Below are 18,784 nucleotides of genomic sequence, written 5' to 3'. Positions count from 1 at the left end.
GAGAGAGAGAGGCTTCTCTGGAGGCTACACGTTTATTATAAGAACATCAACACCCTAACACAGTGGTTCTTTACCTGGGTTCGATTGTACCCCAGGGGTTCGGTGAGTCAGTCTCAGGGGTTCGGCGGAGGTTAAGACACACACCCGACTCATATTATTCGTGATGACACGTCCGGCTTGGCCATCATTGGCTGCAAGTGATCACGCTACATCGCTTGGCCTATCTGTGCTGCAGGGAATTTGGTGCCCTCGGTAGCTTGTGACTGTCGTGATGATACGTCGTGTGATTTTTTTCTTAATATTTTAATCCCTTCATACTATGTCGAGCAAAAAAAGAAAGTGGTCGGACGAATATGTACAATATGGATTCACATGTATAAGGGAACGTGATGGGAGTCAGCGTTTTAACTGCATGATTTGCAATGCCAAGTTGAGCAATTCTAGTCTAGCACCGGCAAAACTAAGGGAACACTTCCTTAAGCTGCATGGAGATGGGGAATACAAGAACACAACGCTCGCTGAATTCAAGTTGAAGAGAGCCAGATTCGATGAAAAGGCTACTCTGCCTGTTCTCGGCTTTGTACCCATCAATAAACCGATCCTCACAGCATCGTACGAAGTTGCTTACCTGATTGCAAAGCAGGGCAAACCACACACCATTGGTGAAACACTCATAAAACCAGCTGTGTTGAAGATGGTGAATATCATGGTAGGAAAAAAAACGGCTGAAGTTAAGTTATCCCAAATTCCTCTTTCAAATGATACCATCAGCGACAGAATAGAGGACATGAGCAAAGACATCTTGGCGCAAGTAGTTGCAGATCTGATTTCAAGCCCGGCAAAATTCAGCCTGCAACTCGACGAGACCACAGACGTTTCCAATCTAAGCCAGCTTGCTGTATTCGTGCGCTATGTGAAAGACGACGTGATAAAGGAATATTTTTTTTTTATTTTGTAAGCCTCTTACAACAACAACTAAGGTAGCCGATGTGAAAAAAACTTGTGGATGACTTCTTCAAAGACAACAATCTTTAGTGGGATATGGTTTCTGCAGTTAGTTCGGACGGATCTCCAGTCATGCTGGGAAGAAAGTCTGGTTTTGGTGCGCTAGTGAAAGCCAATGCACCACACATCATTGTTATGCATTGTATTCTGCACAGGCATGCGTCGCAACAAAAACCTTGCCTCCAAAACTGACAGAAGTATTAAAAATTGTAGTGGAATGCGTGAACTATGTGCGAAATAGTGCTCTGAGGCACCGCATCTTCAGTGAGCTGTGTAAAGAAATGGGCTCTGAATTCGAGGTACTTCTGTACCATTCTAACGTGTGGTGGTTATCCCGGGGACAGGTGCTGAATCGTGTTTTTGCCATGCGTGTGGAATTAGCCCTGTTTTTGCAAGAGCACCAACATTGTCATGCAGATTGCTTCAAAAATTCTGAGCTCATTCTCATTTTAGCGTACATGACTGATATCTTCGCAGCTTTCAATCAACTCAATCAGCAGATGCAGGGCGGTGGAGTCAACATCATTGAAGCGGAAGAAAACCTGAAGGCTTTTCAAAAAAGCGACCGTTATGGAAATGACGAACAGAGAACGATAACTTCGCAAACTTTCCCCTGCTGGACGACTATGTAAGTAAGATCGAAGATGTATCTGGAATCGGAGACATTTATGTACCCAATCTTAATTTAGGAGCTTTCGTGACTGCAGGAATTATTCTTTGGTTCTTTTCGGTTAAGTCACGTATAAAAATAAAATAATAAATTAAAATAACATATTACGACGTTTCGATTGCAACACAAGCAATCATCATCAGGCATAAAAGAAATAGCAACAAAAATCTAACTAGAAAACTATAGACAGACATACAAGCAGACAGACATCACAACGGCACACAGAGAGAGGACATAAATCGGCACAGAGAGAGGGGTCGTTTCTGTGACGGTCCCTTAAATATAGAGAGGGGGGGGCGGAGAGAGGGAGGGGGCAGAGAAAATTAGCATATCAATGAGTGTACGGCAACGTACTGCTGTTGCAAGTAAGATGACAATGTGGAACGGGCACGCAAGCTTGAAAATTAGGAGACACGCACACGAAAATTAAATAACCTAGAAAAATATCGAAATGTGATGTAATACAACACAGAGAGTCGGTTAACACACATTTAACGCATAGCCTGGTTGATTACGTGTTTCAAAATTTGCTTAAAATTCTAACTTAGCAAATTTTGAACAATATAATAAACGTACACCACTTGGTCAAGCCACTGCTAGATGAAGGCCTAACCACGCCATGTCAGTCATTGAGCTTGTTTTGACCATATTTCACTCCGGTCATTGTGGGTGTGCTGAAGATTGGTAATGCTTTTTTTAAATAGGCTTTTGTGCATGCAATTATCGCAACACCCTTAAAAATTCAATGAACATCCCTAACTGGACATGTGTGCATGGTGGCAATGGCTGCCTGTGACCATGTTTACGATTCAACTGGAGTCCCCCCCCCACTCCCAGCACACTTTCCAGTTTTTCAATTAATTGTGATAGATTTACAGTCATTATTTCATTATCTTTATTTCATTTTGACCATCTCTATTTTAATTCATACAGTTATTTTTTGGCTACTTTACTTTCTCCTCAATGCAACATTGCAAAAATGCAAGTAGAGTTTTAATTAGGCTTGGCCAAGACACATCGTGGCTAAAAGGGATAATAGCAAGTGGACATAACTTGGGATGGAATGTCAACCGATGGAGAAAACACGTGTGAGAAAATAACCACCACAGAGATGAAGCAATGAGATCATCTCATGCGCATGAGCTGGGTGGATCACAAGATCATGAGGGATGGTGACAATATCGGGGAAAATATTGGGGAACCTTTTCTCCCAGCAGTAGATTGAGCATGGCTGATGATGATGATGAACATTAGCATGTAATGTACATGCATTGTAAATAATCTAATCTCACGTGACTTGTTTATTTCTCAGGAGCATAATCAATTTCAGTTGATGAATTTATTTTACGTGCCTACTCAACGCTTTGGGTAGTTGCTACATTTGTGGGTAAGACACGAGGTTGCCATTTCTTAATTTGAAAAAAATAGGTTTGGCATTTCTTATTTATAAATTATTCTGACATGATACATACATCGTGAGTGTGAAAAAGGATAATTGGCAGTATTTTATTATTATACAGCTATTATTGACAGTATTTGAATCTTATACAGGGAGGAACAACAGGTTCCACACTGCCCACCAAGGATTATTTGGCTGTCTGTCGTGCATATTTGTCTGTCGTGCACTCTGCGCAGTTCAGTGACTGTGACTGTCTTGGCATATTGAAGTTTGCTTGACTGCAAAAGTTTTCTGGCGCGATCGCCGACGTTCAGTGCAACCATCGGCGGTGTGGAGAAAGTGGGGATGTTCGCAACCATCGGCGACGTCTGGCCACAGTACGGCGGCGGGCGCACAATAAAGGACGAGATGCCCGAAGAGCGTGCTGCCCGACTGGAGCGCGCGTGCGTCTCGATGGCTGCCCGACGTGCCGCGCCCCAGACGCCCGAAGAGCGTGCTGCCCGACTGGAGCGCGCGCGCGTCTCGAAGGCCGAGAAGCGACGCGTCAGCGTCGATACTGAGGATGCCATGCTGGCGTCTCTGGCCGAGACCGCTCTCGCTGAGCAGGACCCTAGTGAGGAGACCGTCAGGTTCCTGGCGAAGTCGCAAAATTTCGCAAAGGATCCGCGTCTGGCGCTGCTGTATTTCCACCTGTGCACAAACCATCCCGACGCCTTTGTTTTCAATGATGAGAGCCTGCATGGGCCTAACGGACCCGCGGTCTGCGAGCGGATCCTGCGAGCCATTGGCGGCGCGGTAGGCCACGACGACGCTGTGCACTGTCAGCGCAGTGCGGCTGCCCGTGACCCCGGCACGGGGCGCATCGCGGCGTGCGCGTCATGCAATGAGTTTCTCTTTGAGGCCAATAAGACCATCGTCGACGCCGGCCCCGTCGAACAGCTTCCCAATGTGTTCCGCCTCACCAATGAGCAAGTCGCCGAGCAGTGCACCCTGCTAGAGCATCTCGTTGAACGGGACGTCTCCGTGCTGCGCGTGAACGACGTCCGGTACCATCTCAATCCGGATCTCGTGCCCGACATCAACAACGTCGTCCTGTGCTCGACCTGTGCGAAAAATCCGGCCGATCACGACTCCAGCCTCTACAACGGGCACGACTGTGGTCGGCGGGGGTCATTGCCCAAAGTGAACAGCACGACGCTCAACGCGATTTTACCCGCCCGAGCCTTCAATATTGACATCTTGATAAGGGCCAGCCACTCAACGGGGAACGCCATTTGTTTCATGCAAGACGGTCCTGTCGAGGTGGCCAACGTGCTGCCCCGGGTTTCCCCGGTGCAACGCCCGCAGGTGACCTTTCTCGGGCCGCGCGACGCCTGGCGGAAGGCGCAGGCTCGTCTCCGCGACATGTACAACATCGACATCACCGGAGCGTACCAGTGGCTCGAGTTCTGGACCGGGGTCAAACATCCGCGATTCGACGGCATTACCATTGACAATTCCTCCGAAATGCGCCGACGCCTGGACGAGGAGGGTGCCGCCATCGAGAACGATGCCATCTGCAATGACGATGTTGACGTCGCTGCAATGAATGCGCACGTGGACGATGACGACGTCAACAACGACGTGCCAGAGTCGCCGGCCAGCAACGCGGGCTGTGACCTTGTTCACGCGGCGGTCTTGCCCAAACAATCTCTCCTCAGTGGCGGCGTCAACCTGGCACTGCAGGCGCTGAACTACATCATTCACCCCGACGACAAGAATGCCGGAGATCATGTTCCCCCTCCTATCACGGTGGTTTCACGCGGCGAAGACCCAATCGTCGAGTGGGACGAGAACAACGTTCTCATGTCGGCGGTTTTCGCGTCTTTGTTCCTTCTGGGCAAGGGATTGTCCAAGGGCACGTTGCGGCCAAATATACATTCGACGAAATGGCGAATGGACATTGGCAAAAACGGCATGTGGCAACCACGCGTGGGACCACAGGCTCGCAAGCCACTCGTTCCACGCGGGAAACGGTCGCGGCCGGAGGAGCCAGCTCCGACGCCGCAAGAGTCTGCTGTGGCGGTGAAGCGGCGACCAAGCCCACCTCCGCTCGGCGTCACTCCACATTGTCCGCCCCCTGTCTCGGTCGAACACGTTGTCTTCGTTCCGGGGTACGGAAGGCTGTTCCCGAACGACTTCCGCTGCTTACAACCTGGCCAGTGGTTGAACGACAACATCATCAACCTGTTCGGGCAGTTCTACTGCCTGCCATGAGCGGCATATGTCCACCTGTTTAACACGTTCCTGTACACAAAGTTCTTGGCGGGCCATCTCGACGACTTGAATTGCGTCTTCGATGGCGTGTCTTCCAGGCCGGTGTGGATCATACCGATCCACGACCAGTCGCACTGGCAGATCTTGGTCATCGTCAACGCCACGTGCCCACCAAGGTCGACTGCCATGCTGTTAGACTCAATGGCTGCGTGCGGGCAGTCGCGCAACGCCAAAAACATCGCGGCCTTTGCCAGCATGGTGGTGGACCGGGTCGTGCGCGCCGAATCGGTGAGCACGCCGGTGGCGATCACCACCGTGGCAATCACCACGGTGCTTGTGCCGCAGCAATCGAATGGCTACGACTGCGGCGTCTACGCCCTGCTCAACATCATGCACCTGGTGCGCCATTACGACAACATTGTGGCCGTTCAAGGACCAGGTCAGGTGGATTGGCGCGCGTGGTACACGCAGGAGGCGGCGTCACAGCACAGGCGCGACCTGCTGCACCAGCTGCATGAACTTAAAGACCTACAGCAATAAATCAACAATCATCATCTGATGCAATAGTAACAGCTACAACTTCCAACACGACTACGGTATCCAACACGGATCGCACGAATGCGCTGTCCAACCAAGTTTCTACCTGCTCACTCCGAAGGAACGTGTTTGGTGTGGGGATATAAGCCAGAACGCAACGCAGAGAAGGGAGTCCTGTACGAGTTGGCGTCGTGGATGGAGCTGCAGCAACGGTGCCCAGGGAGTCACAGAGCAAGGGATAGTAGAGTAAAGCGTGGAGAGACAGTGTGAGTAAAGCGTAGAGAGAGTGTCAGTAGAGTAAAGCATGGAGAGACAGTGGTAGCGAGAACGCAGTGAGCAACCAGAGTAGCCATGCATCGGAAGTATGCAGAGTAGGAGAAACCGTAGAGACGACAAGCGTAGCGATAGTGACGTAGAGAGACGCAGAGCGACGCAGAGCGGAGTGAGGGCACGGAGAGACGCGGAGCGGACCGAGGTCACGCTGAGACGCAGAGCGGTGGCGCGGCGAAGGTGGACTCTAAGAGAAAAATAAAGAGAGAGAAAAACAACCTTTTGTACGAGTCCTACACACGGTTCATTTTGTGCACCAGTAAAACATATACCTATGTTTTGAATTTGAAAAAATCATATTCTATTTTTCCAATTAAGAGGAGTTCGGTGAATGCGCATATGAAACTGGTGGGGTTCAGTACCTCCTACAAGGTTAAGAACCACTGCCCTAACACAAAGGGGTAGCTTGCCCCTTCCACCACGTACCCTAAGGAGGTAGTCCCTCCGGGCTAACTAGCCCTAACACAACTGGAAGAGGCTGTCAAGACTGGACCCCAACTTGGGTCCGGGTCTTGTCTTCGGGGCTTCTCTTCAGGGTGACGGCTTCAGGTCTTCAAGTTAACAACAGCAACCGTACCCCTTCAAAAGTCCGGCTTATATAGTCAGTCCCGGGGCTTCCTCTCGACCCGAGCCACGCCTCCCTTCTCGATCCTTCGAGAAGCACCTGGAACTGGTCCTGGGGTCCCCCAGCCCCCTCTTTTGGGGCCCCTCCCCCGGTACCTCCGGCCACTAGCCCTCTGGGTTCATCTGGAGTGCCATGGCCCCCTGTCACCCCTGCGCCGCTCCAGGTGCTCTCGCCCCCTATCCGGGGCTGACAGTGCACACGGAGTGCCATGCCCGACAGCTGCCGAAGCGGCGTGTCTCATACTTCACACACAGGCCGACTTCACATGACATGCAGTGGCATCCCCCAATGCCACTACACTACTTTAGAGTCAATAGATAATACTGCAGAGTTGGTAGACACTACTGTAGAGTCGGTAGATATTAATGTAGAGTCAGTAGTGTAGTCAGTCGTTACTACTATAGAGTCTCCTGTACACCAGGCGAGGTAGTTAACATCTGATATCCACACTGCCCATAGACTCCATGTAGCAGGGATCGAACCCAGGACCTCCTGTACACCAGGAGAGGTAGTTAACATCTCATAGCCACACTGCCCATAGACTCCACGTAGCAGGGATTGGACCCACGACCTCCTGTACGCCAGGAGAGGTAGTTAACATCTCATAGCCACACTGCCCATAGACTCCACGTAGCAGGGATTGGACCCACGACCTCCTGTACACCAGGAGAGGTAGTTAACATCTCATAGCCACACTGCCCATAGACTCCACGTAGCAGGGATCGAACCCAGGACCTCCTGTACACCAGGAGAGGTAGTTAACATCTCATAGCCACACTGCCCATAGACTCCACGTAGCAGGGATCGAACCCAGGACCTCCTGTACACCAGGAGAGGTAGTTAACATCTCATAGCCACACTGCCCGTAGACTCCACGTAGCAGGGATTGGACCCACGACCTCCTGTACACCAGGAGAGGTAGTTAACATCTGATATCCACACTGCCCATAGACTCCACGTAGCAGGGATCGAATCCAGGACCTCCTGTACACCAGGAGAGGGAGACTATTCTTATCTTCACATCGTCCGGAATAATGATGTCACCCATTGTTTTAATATGGGGTGGTGGAGTGGCGGGTGAGATGGGAAGACTCTTCATCTCTCCCCATCTTCTGGAAGATCTCCCCATCCTACGGAAGATAAGAAGATAGTAATAATTTTATTGTTTACTTTAATTATTTTATTATTTCCCTTCTACGTGACTTTACCGAATGAACCAAGAATATGAATCCCTGCAGTCACGAAAGCTTTAAATCGAAAGATAGGAATAGTTTTCCGATCTTCCTATCTTCCTTTCTTCCGGAAGACCTTTCCATCTTACGGAATATAGGAAGAGTCTTCCGGAAGATTGGGAAGATGGGAAGACTCTTCTATCTTCCGGAAGAATGACGTCACCCATTGTGTTTACATGGCGGGAGGGGGGGGGGTGCCCCGGCCCCCCGCCAAATAAAAAAACACCAAAATCTTCCGGAAAGAAGCCGTCGACCAATGAGGAAGGCGTCCCTGGGCTGTCGGTGACGTCACGCTGCGACAGAGCTGCCCCCCGGGGGGGGGGAGAGGCGGCGGCTCCCTCCATTGCCGCACAGCGCAGCAGCAGCAGGAGGACGCTGTGAGGAGGCAGCGAGAATTTTCCACAATCCGCCGCCATCCTCCTTGCAGGAGCGCTCGCATCGCCACCCGGCACCCACCCGGCAGACACCGTCGACGCGTTGTCACGGCGCATCCGATGGCGGCGCAGATGGGGCGGCTGGCGAGCGCCGTGCTGGGCATCCTCCTCACGGTACGAGGAGGCTGAGGGGAGGCTCCGTTAGATCCATGATGGCCGCCCGTTCTGTATTGGGCTCCTTGACATGTCATCGTCCGCGGGAGGGGGGCGGTTGCGACTGTTAATTCGCTTATCTCGGGATCGCTTCGCGATGCGGTGCGTGCATTCGAAGCCGTCTTTTTTCCCCTTTTGAATGTTTTTTTGTTCGCTTCCCCCGCCGCCTACGTTGCAATGAACAATAAAATGAAAATGTGTGAGCAAAATATTAACATTGCTATTGCCATTGTAGTAATTGTTGCGAATGGTTGGTTGGCCGTGCATTCGGCTCGACAGGGGTAAATGCCACCTTTGTTGCGGTGTTAATAATGAAATCCGCAAAGACAGAATTTAATTGCTATTATAAATGCGCATTAAAGTCACTTGATACGCGTATCGATATCAAGATAAATATTTCTGCAAAATCAGAACAAAATCGAATAACATCACCGTTAAAGATCACGTTGCATATGAAATGCGTTGTGTTAATGTGTCGCGATTTAAATCTTATCGCAAGATGCGAATTAATATTTGTATTTATCATTGATTTAAAATAACCCATTACTATATTAAATATAATAACACGTTAATAATATATCACGCGTTCTGTTTAACGTTACATGTTGATATAGCTTTGTATTCGATAAGCGAATCAATAATATATGAATGCATGCAATATATTTAACAATGTATCACTTAATACCTCATTGTTTCATATCACGCTATATATGAATATATCACAATATACGTATTCATCTATAAATATGTCGCCATAGGTATCTATATATCACTGGTAATATAGTACTAAAATATGACGGTATGTATTGATATATTATTCAGAAAGCTATCAATATATCCCAATAAGATGTATCAATGCATCGTTGTCAAGATATCGCCGTTAAATACATGAAGTTATATATTAATATATCATTGTTAATCTACCATACTTAATCGATATATGTATCACTATTGATGCATGTCAGTATGTATTGCTGTTAAAATAATGTGTGCATTTTTACGCATTAATACATTGCACTAAGTATAACATTACTTACCTTTGTTGATGTATCACTGCATACACATGGGTATCTATTGATACGTGTCGTATGCACCAATATGTATCAGCAATACGTATGCATCGATATCAATATTTATCGATGTCTATGAATACAAAGACCAAAGATCCCCCGTGTAGCCTGTAGCAGGCTGTCGGGGCAAGTGCTGTTAGTAGCACTGTGGCACACACAGGGTGTGGGGGGCCAGGACCACGCCCGGCCGCCTTTGTCTCCCCAGTGGCGATGTTTACTACGCCACTTCCGCTACACCAGCTACTAGACACACACCAACAACAACCGCCATTCGCCACTAAGTGGCGGTGACGTCACCACGACGCTTGTGCCAGGCCATGTGCACCTTGAGGCCACGTGAAGTGTCAATCGCTCGCTGGCAGGAGCTCACTGGGCAGACCCAGGTGCCACAGGCCGACTGACTGAGATGACTGGCTGATGCACCACCTGTGCCCCCTACTGTGCCAACTTGCTGTGCTTTAGCGACCTGGTGCTCCGCTCGTTGTTGTGAGCCCCGCTCCTCCGCCCTCCGTTGTTGCTGGAGGGCGACTGCCTCCAACTGCCCAGTAGCGTCCTTCACGAGCCTCCTCCACAGAGGCCGATCTTGACACCGCTGGTACCAGTCATCGGCAAGTCCACTCGGCTCCACGTCCTCCTGTACCACATCACTCCATCTCTTCTCTAGCCCGTGCCGCGCCCGTTTAGCCTCCTTGATCTGGTCGAACAATAGCTGTTTAGGCATGCGGTGGCTGAGCATGCGGGCTACATGACCCAGCCAACGCAGCCTTGCCTGCCGGAGGAACTCACCGATGGGATTTTGCCCAGATCTTTCAAGGATTTGTGAGCTCCTCACACAATCCAGCCTGGGTAAACCCAGGATGGATCATAGGCAGGCCAGCCTGGATGTTTCTAACCGGCAAAGATGTTCCATTAGAGAAGTCTATGTTTCACAAGCGTAGAGAAGGGAGGGCACGACTGTGCCCGAGAAGACCTGAAGCTTCGTGTGGAGCGACAGACCCGGTAGCTTCCACACAGCATTACACAGCCGATGAAAATATATTTCTGCTCGACTGATTCGGAGTGAGACCTCTGCTGTTAAACCGGAGCCGGTCATGAGCACACTGCCCAGGTATGGGAAACTCTCTACTCTCCACAACTGCCCCATCACCGATTGGGAGTTGTGGGGGTGGAGTGTCTAATGATACTAAGTACCCAGGCAGGTGCTTAGTTTTGGTGGGGCTGATGGAAAGACCCCACCTCTTAGTGGCAAGCTGCAGGTTCAGCAGCAGCGCCTCCAACGCCTCTTCTGAGTGAGCAGCAATTACCAGATCATCGGCATACATAACGTGGTTGAGCAATGGAGAGCCATCCCTCGACCGCACCCAGGCATCGATCAGCATCACATTGTATCTATACCAGATGAAAATTCCTCCGGTACAGCCATGGAAGACTTGATGAACTACGTGGTCAAAATAGATGTTAAATAACGTGGGAGCCAGACGATATCCTTGTCACACCCGAAGGTTAACAGGGAATGGCTCCTGACTCCTAGCTTTACTATTATTAAGGTTCTTAATGATTGTGAGCAGAGAGTCAGAGACTCAAAAAAGCACGAAGAACAATCCAGAGCCCAGGCCTACTGATGGTATCATAGGCCTTGACCAGGTCAATAAAGCAGAGCTGTAGGTCTTGTTGGGATTCCCTACACCTCTGCTGTAGCAGACGGACAAAAAAAATGGCATCTGTGTAGGGGACCGCCCTTTCCCGAAACCACATTGGGGCTCCGCAAGCTTCTCCTCAGCGTGCCTGGCAAGGCGATGTTGAATAATCCTTGCCAGGATCTTTCCCGGCCTCACACTGAGGACGGAGATGCCCCTGTAGTTGCCACAGTTTGTGCGGTTCCCCGTTCTTGAAGAGGGGACCATCAGGGAATCATTCCAATCCTGCCACCCACACACAGACAGACACGCAAGACAAAGACATGCACACAGATCTCTCCATCTCTCTTGCCAGGTGCAGGATTAGGATTCCACCGTCTAAGCTCCATGACCCCCCAGGCATCAGGGATTAGGGACACAGCGGAAATGATGGATTAAGTGTGTGAGTGAGTGGCTGTGAGAGTCTGACAGTGTTTGAGGGTGTGAGTGTCTGTGTGTGAGGGTGAGAGTGTGAGTCTGGCTCCCTGTGATGAGTCTACGGGTCTCTGTGATGAGCCTGCATGGCGAGTATGGGTCTGTCTGGTGAGTATGGGTCTCTGTGTTGTGAGTCTATGGGTCTCTGCATGATGGGTTTATGAGTCACTGTGTGTTGAGTCTATGGGTGTCTGTGATGAGTCTATGGGTCTCTGTGTGGTGAGTCGATGGTTCTCAAGTGAGTCTATGGGTCTGTGTAGTGAGCCTATGGGTCTATGTATGATGAGTCTATGGGTCTATGTGTGATGAGTCTATTGGTAGCTGCGTGGTGGGTCTATTGGTCTCTGTGTGATGAATCTATGAGTCTCTGTGTGATGAGTCTATGGGTCTCTGTGTAGTGCGTCTACGGGGTATTTGTGTATAAATTTCCACAGTGACCTTGCTTGTGTGCATTGTCCTTGTATTGGTTGCATTTTGGCATTGCCCTCTGGTCCACCACAATCGTGATGCACGGATTTTTTTTACTCTGGGTCCTCCGGCTTTTCCCCCGCCCACATTTAGAATCGACAAGCAGTTGATAGATTATTTTGCGCGTGCTACAAGTGTCCGCGTTATGACCATCGATAATGATAAGCCACTTCTGTTTAGCGGCCATCACAGGCGCGATGGCCAGGTGCGCTTCTGAAAATGTTATTTTTCTTAGTCGTCAACCTCCGTGGGCTTTGCCTTGGTCAGGGTTGGTGATCATTTGGTTTTCAGAGTAGATGTTCGATTATCCCGGCTAATGACAGGGTTAAAATCGCGGATCTCCACGCCACAAAACCGCTATTGCCGGGGTATAAAAACACGTTTAAGTTTCCCTGTCGAACGCACAGAGTCGGTAAATTAAAACTCGCGAATGAATGATCGCGTAAGTCGCTCGAAGTGATGGCGCACGCTTGTGGTGATCATTACTCTGTCGATTCAGAACTAATAACTTGACGATTGAGCGATGGAAGATGCTCCTGCTCGGTGATAATAATACAAATAAAACCTTCCTGGCTCATGCCCCGCAGAAGACTTGGCCCACTGAGTGGATAATAGCTGAGCCACAGCCAATCAGACATCAATCAAACTCCGCCACCCACTTTTGTAAAGCTATGGTAACTCCTGTACTGTAGAGGCTATCGCTTGGACATCAGATTAACTGGAGCAATACATTGGTTCGTTTTAAGCACTGGGTGTGACTTGTAGTAACACATTGACAAGGGATGACAATGTTGTCTAACTGTTTTTAGATTACTAATGTGGCCTTTTAAGGTTAAAAACACCACTAGTTATTCATTTCATGTAAAAATCTCAGGCGCCGCGGTTAATCTGTAAGTCGGCTCAATGGCACGCGAATTATCGAGAACACCAAATAAATATTGAATACTCGCAGATACAACTGTCATCAGTAGCAGAATAAACGTGCCAACAAGGACACTCAAAAAAATTACAATTTGTTATTTTCTTTGATCCTATCTACGTGACTTTACCGAAAGATCCAAGAATGTGAATTCCTGCGGTCACGAAATCTTTTAGTCAAGATTTTACAGTCAATTTTGATAATGTTGAAGTTCTGTGCAAAACTAGTTACTACTGGCCAAGACTAATTAGAGAATCTATCGAAATTGAAAGGAATAAAAATGTTTTAACCGTTCGGATAGCTACCGACTTACTGCTGCGTGGAAGCGAATCATCAAATAATACGTTGTTTAAATGCATGCCTATACAAGCCACCATGCTTCAATAGGGATTACCGTTGGTACGGCTATTTTAATACACACAATGGACAGGAAGGACAAGATCAATGGCCCTGCATAATGCGCATGCATCATGTATGTTGGCTCAAGAGTGCAGAATTGTGGTCACCACATTTACGCCTCTATATCAGAAATGAAACAGTAAGGCATCTCCACATAAAAGGAGCCGAGAGTGGGGGGGAGCTCAGGGCTCCATCGTCACTAAACGTCTCCGCTCGATAATGCGCTGTGAAGGGCAGCAGTTGGCTGTCTGAGTCGGCGCCGTCGGTGTTGTTACAGCCAGTGTCGTGTGTACAGGCCGAGGCTGTGAGCTACTGTGGAGAGAGCGTGTGCTAATGTAGCGTCAACGATTCAGAGCCAGAGTTTATAAGAGGCACAGGCACTTTCTTTATTACCAACTTCCACTGTCTCGTTAGTATGACTATACTAATGTCTCTGTATACGCATGCATAGCTCTCTCTCTGCATTAACGGCTCCGATTCGCTTGGTTGGCTACGTGCAGTTTGTATCTATGTACGGTTAACTTCTTTGACACCATACGTAGCCAACCGTGCTGTATGTACGTTGAACTTCTTTCGCACCGTAATGTAGCCAACCGTGCTAATGTGTGTGTGTGTTGAACTTCTTCCGCACAGTACGTAGCTGACCATGCTAAATATCCAAGCATATTTGCATTCGATATACCCATATACAACTTTCTTTGTATCTTTGCATTACTATATCTCAATAAACACAGCGCTCTCGACTGTCTATGTATCTGTATCCCCATCTCTTTTATCTGTGTACGAATTTGACTTTATACCTCAGTGCATATCTCTCCCCCCTCCCTCCCCACCTCTCTTTCCCCTTCCTACCCCCTCCCTCCCCCCTCTCCCCCCTCCCTACCCCCTCCTTCCCCCCTCCCTCCCTCTCCCCGTGTAGGCTACTGCCTGCCACTCGGCCACGCTGAGCTTGGCCGAGCCCCAGGTGGCGATGTTCTGCGGCAAGCTGAACATGCACCTGGGCCTGGACACTGGGCGCTGGCAGCCTGACCCCAGCGGGGTCACCAGCTGCCTGGCTACCAGACAGGACATACTCGCTTACTGCCAGCAGGTGAGACACTCACCTACTCACCCAGCCACTCACCCAGCCACTCGCCCACTCACTTACTCACCCGGCCACTCGCCTAGCCGCTCACCTAGCCACTCACCCACTCACCTACTCACCCAGCCACTCAGCCACTCACCTAGCCACTCGCTCACCTAGCCGCTCACCTAGCCACTCACCTAGCCACTCACCTAGCCACTCACCTAGCCGCTCACCTAGCCACTCACCTAGCCGCTCGCTCACCTAGCCACTCACCTAGCCACTCACCTAGCCACTCACCTAGCCACTCACCTAGCCACTCACCTAGCCACTCACCTAGCCATGCTCACCTAGCCACTCACTAGCACTCCACTAGCCACTTCAGCTACTAGCCTCACCTAGCACTCACCTAGCCACTCATCTAGCCACTCACCTAGCAAATCACCTAGGCCCACTCACCTAGCCACTCACCTAGCCACTCACCTACGCCTCACCTAGCCACTCACCTAGCCACTCAGCTACTCGCTCACCTAGCCACTCACCTACCACTATCGCTCACCTAGCCGCTCACCTAGCCGCTCACCTAGCCGCTCACCTAGCCGCTCACCTAGCCACTCACCTAGCGCACTCACTTAGCCACTCACCTAGCCACTCACCTACCGCTCACCTAGCCGCTGCACCTAGCCACTCACCTAGCCAGCTCACGCCTAGCCGCTCACCTAGCCGCTCACCTAGCCGCTCACCTAGCCGCTCACCTAGCCGCTCACCTAGCCGCTCACCTAGCCGCTCACCTAGCCGCTCACCTAGCCGCTCACCTAGCCGCTCACCTAGCCGCTCACCTAGCCGCTCACCTAGCCGCTCACCTAGCCGCTCACCTAGCCGCTCACCTAGCCGCTCAGCTACTCGCTCACCTAGCCGCTCACCTAGCCGCTCACCGAGCCGCTCACCTAGCCGCTCACCTAGCCGCTCACCTAGCCGCTCACCTAGCCGCTCACCTAGCCGCTCACCTAGCCACTCACCTAGCCACTCAGCTACTCGCTCACCCAGCCACTCACCTAACCACTCACTCACCCACTCACCCGGCCACTCGCCTAGCCGCTCACCTAGCCACTCACCCACTCACCTACTCACCCAGCCACTCAGCCACTCACCTAGCCACTCACCTAGCCACTCGCTCACCTAGCCGCTCACCTAGCCACTCACCTAGCCACTCACCTAGCCACTCACCTAGCCACTCACCTAGCCGCTCACCTAGCCACTCACCTAGCCGCTCACCTAGCCACTCACCTAGCCACTCACCTAGCCACTCACCTAGCCACTCACCTAGCCACTCGCTCACCTAGCCACTCACCTAGCCACTCACCTAGCCACTCATCTAGCCACTCACCTAGCCACTCAGCTACTCGCTCACCTAGCCACTCACCTAGCCACTCACCTAGCCACTCACCTAGCCACTCACCTAGCCACTCACCTAGCCACTCACCTAGCCACTCAGCTACTCGCTCACCTAGCCACTCACCTAGCCACTCGCTCACCTAGCCACTCACCTAGCCGCTCACCTAGCCGCTCACCTAGCCGCTCACCTAGCCACTCACCTAGCCACTCACCTAGCCACTCACCTAGCCGCTCACCTAGCCGCTCACCTAGCCGCTCACCTAGCCGCTCACCTAGCCGCTCACCTAGCCGCTCACCTAGCCGCTCAGCTACTCGCTCACCTAGCCGCTCACCTAGCCGCTCACCGAGCCGCTCACCTAGCCGCTCACCTAGCCGCTCACCTAGCCGCTCACCTAGCCGCTCACCTAGCCGCTCACCTAGCCGCTCACCTACCGCCACTCACCTAGCCACTCAGCTACTCGCTCACCCAGCCACTCACCTAACCACTCACTCACCCACTCACCCGGCCACTCGCCTAGCCGCTCACCTAGCCACTCACCCACTCACCTACTCACCCAGCCACTCAGCCACTCACCTAGCCACTCACCTAGCCACTCGCTCACCTAGCCGCTCACCTAGCCACTCACCTAGCCACTCACCTAGCCACTCACCTAGCCACTCACCTAGCCGCTCACCTAGCCACTCACCTAGCCGCTCGCTCACCTAGCCACTCACCTAGCCACTCACCTAGCCACTCACCTAGCCACTCACCTAGCCACTCGCTCACCTAGCCACTCACCTAGCCACTCACCTAGCCACTCATCTAGCCACTCACCTAGCCACTCAGCTACTCGCTCACCTAGCCACTCACCTAGCCACTCACCTAGCCACTCACCTAGCCACTCACCTAGCCACTCACCTAGCCACTCACCTAGCCACTCACCTAGCCACTCAGCTACTCGCTCACCTAGCCACTCACCTAGCCACTCGCTCACCTAGCCACTCACCTAGCCGCTCACCTAGCCGCTCACCTAGCCGCTCACCTAGCCACTCACCTAGCCACTCACATAGCCACTCACCTAGCCACTCACCTAGCCGCTCACCTAGCCGCTCACCTAGCCGCTCACCTAGCCACTCACCTAGCCGCTCACCTAGCCGCTCACCTAGCCGCTCACCTAGCCGCTCACCTAGCCGCTCACCTAGCCGCTCACCTAGCCACTCACCTAGCCGCTCACCTAGCCGCTCACCTAGCCGCTCACCGAGCCGCTCACCTAGCCGCTCACCTAGCCGCTCACCTAGCCGCTCACCTAGCCGCTCACCTAGCCGCTCACCTAGCCACTCACCTAGCCACTCAGCTACTCGCTCACCCAGCCACTCACCCAGCCACTCACTCACCCACTCACCCGGCCACTCGCCTAGCCGCTCACCTAGCCATTCACCCACTCACCTACTCACCTGGCCACTCGCCTAGCCGCTCACCTAGCCACTCACCCACTCACCTACTCACCCAGCCACTCACCTAGCCACTCACCTAGCCACTCACCTAGCCACTCGCTCACCTAGCCACTCACCCAGCCACTCACCTAGCCACTCACCCAGCCACTCACCTAGCCACTCACCTAGCCGCTCACCTAGCCACTCACCTAGCCACTCACCTAGCCACTCGCTCACCTAGCCACTCACCCAGCCACTCACCTAGCCACTCACCTAGCCACTCACCTAGCCACTCACCTAGCCGCTCACCTAGCCACTCACCCAGCCACTCACCTAGCCACTCACCCAGCCACTCACCCAGCCACTCACCTAGCCACTCGCCTAGCCGCTCACCTAGCCACTCACCCACTCACCTACTCACCCAGCCACTCAGCCACTCACCTAGCCACTCGCTCACCTAGCCGCTCACCTAGCCACTCACCTAGCCACTCACCTAGCCACTCACCTAGCCGCTCACCTAGCCACTCACCTAGCCGCTCGCTCACCTAGCCACTCACCTAGCCACTCACCTAGCCACTCACCTAGCCACTCACCTAGCCACTCACCTAGCCACTCACCTAGCCACTCACCTAGCCACTCACCTAGCCACTCGCTCACCTAGCCACTCACCTAGCCACTCACCTAGCCACTCACCTTGCCACTCAGCTACTCGCTCACCTAGCCACTCACCTAGCCACTCGCTCACCTAGCCACTCACCTAGCCACTCACCTAGCCACTCACCTAGCCACTCACCTAGCCACTCACCTAGCCACTCAGCTACTCGCTCACCTAGCCACTCACCTAGCCACTCGCTCACCTAGCCGCTCACCTAGCCGCTCACCTAGCCGCTCACCTAGCCGCTCACCTAGCCGCTCACCTAGCCACTCACCTAGCCACTCACTTAGCCACTCACCTAGCCACTCACCTAGCCGCTCACCTAGCCGCTCACCTAGCCACTCACCTAGCCACTCACTAGCCACTCACCTAGCCACTCACCTAGCCAGCTCACCTAGCCGCTCACCTAGCCGCTCACCTAGCCGCTCACCTAGCCGCTCACCTAGCCGCTCACCTAGCCGCTCACCTAGCCGCTCACCTAGCCGCTCACCTAGCCGCTCACCTAGCCGCTCACCTAGCCGCTCACCTAGCCGCTCACCTAGCCGCTCACCTAGCCGCTCACCTAGCCGCTCACCTAGCCGCTCACCTAGCCGCTCAGCTACTCGCTCACCTAGCCGCTCACCTAGCCGCTCACCGAGCCGCTCACCTAG

The 18,784-nt window shown here is 52.1% G+C and overlaps 1 protein-coding gene across 1 annotated transcript in view; it reads left to right on the top strand.

The window, feature by feature from the left end:
• The first annotated feature begins 8,360 nt into the window (after window positions 1–8,360).
• Window positions 8,361–18,784, top strand: part of LOC133340128 (amyloid-beta A4 protein-like) — a 45,370-nt gene continuing 34,946 nt past the window's right edge. Inside the window, 2 exon segments of the mRNA XM_061548183.1 lie at window positions 8,361–8,602; window positions 14,528–14,698. Coding sequence (XP_061404167.1) covers window positions 8,549–8,602; window positions 14,528–14,698 — 225 coding nt within the window. The 5' untranslated portion in view covers window positions 8,361–8,548.

This window comes from Lethenteron reissneri, unplaced genomic scaffold (genome assembly GCF_015708825.2).
Source record: "Lethenteron reissneri isolate LAM-NWPU_2019-01 unplaced genomic scaffold, ASM1570882v1 scaffold_78, whole genome shotgun sequence".
Lineage (NCBI taxonomy): Eukaryota > Metazoa > Chordata > Hyperoartia > Petromyzontiformes > Petromyzontidae > Lethenteron > Lethenteron reissneri.
Note: the sequence above shows the minus strand (reverse complement) of the source record. Positions and strands in the feature narration are given on the sequence as shown.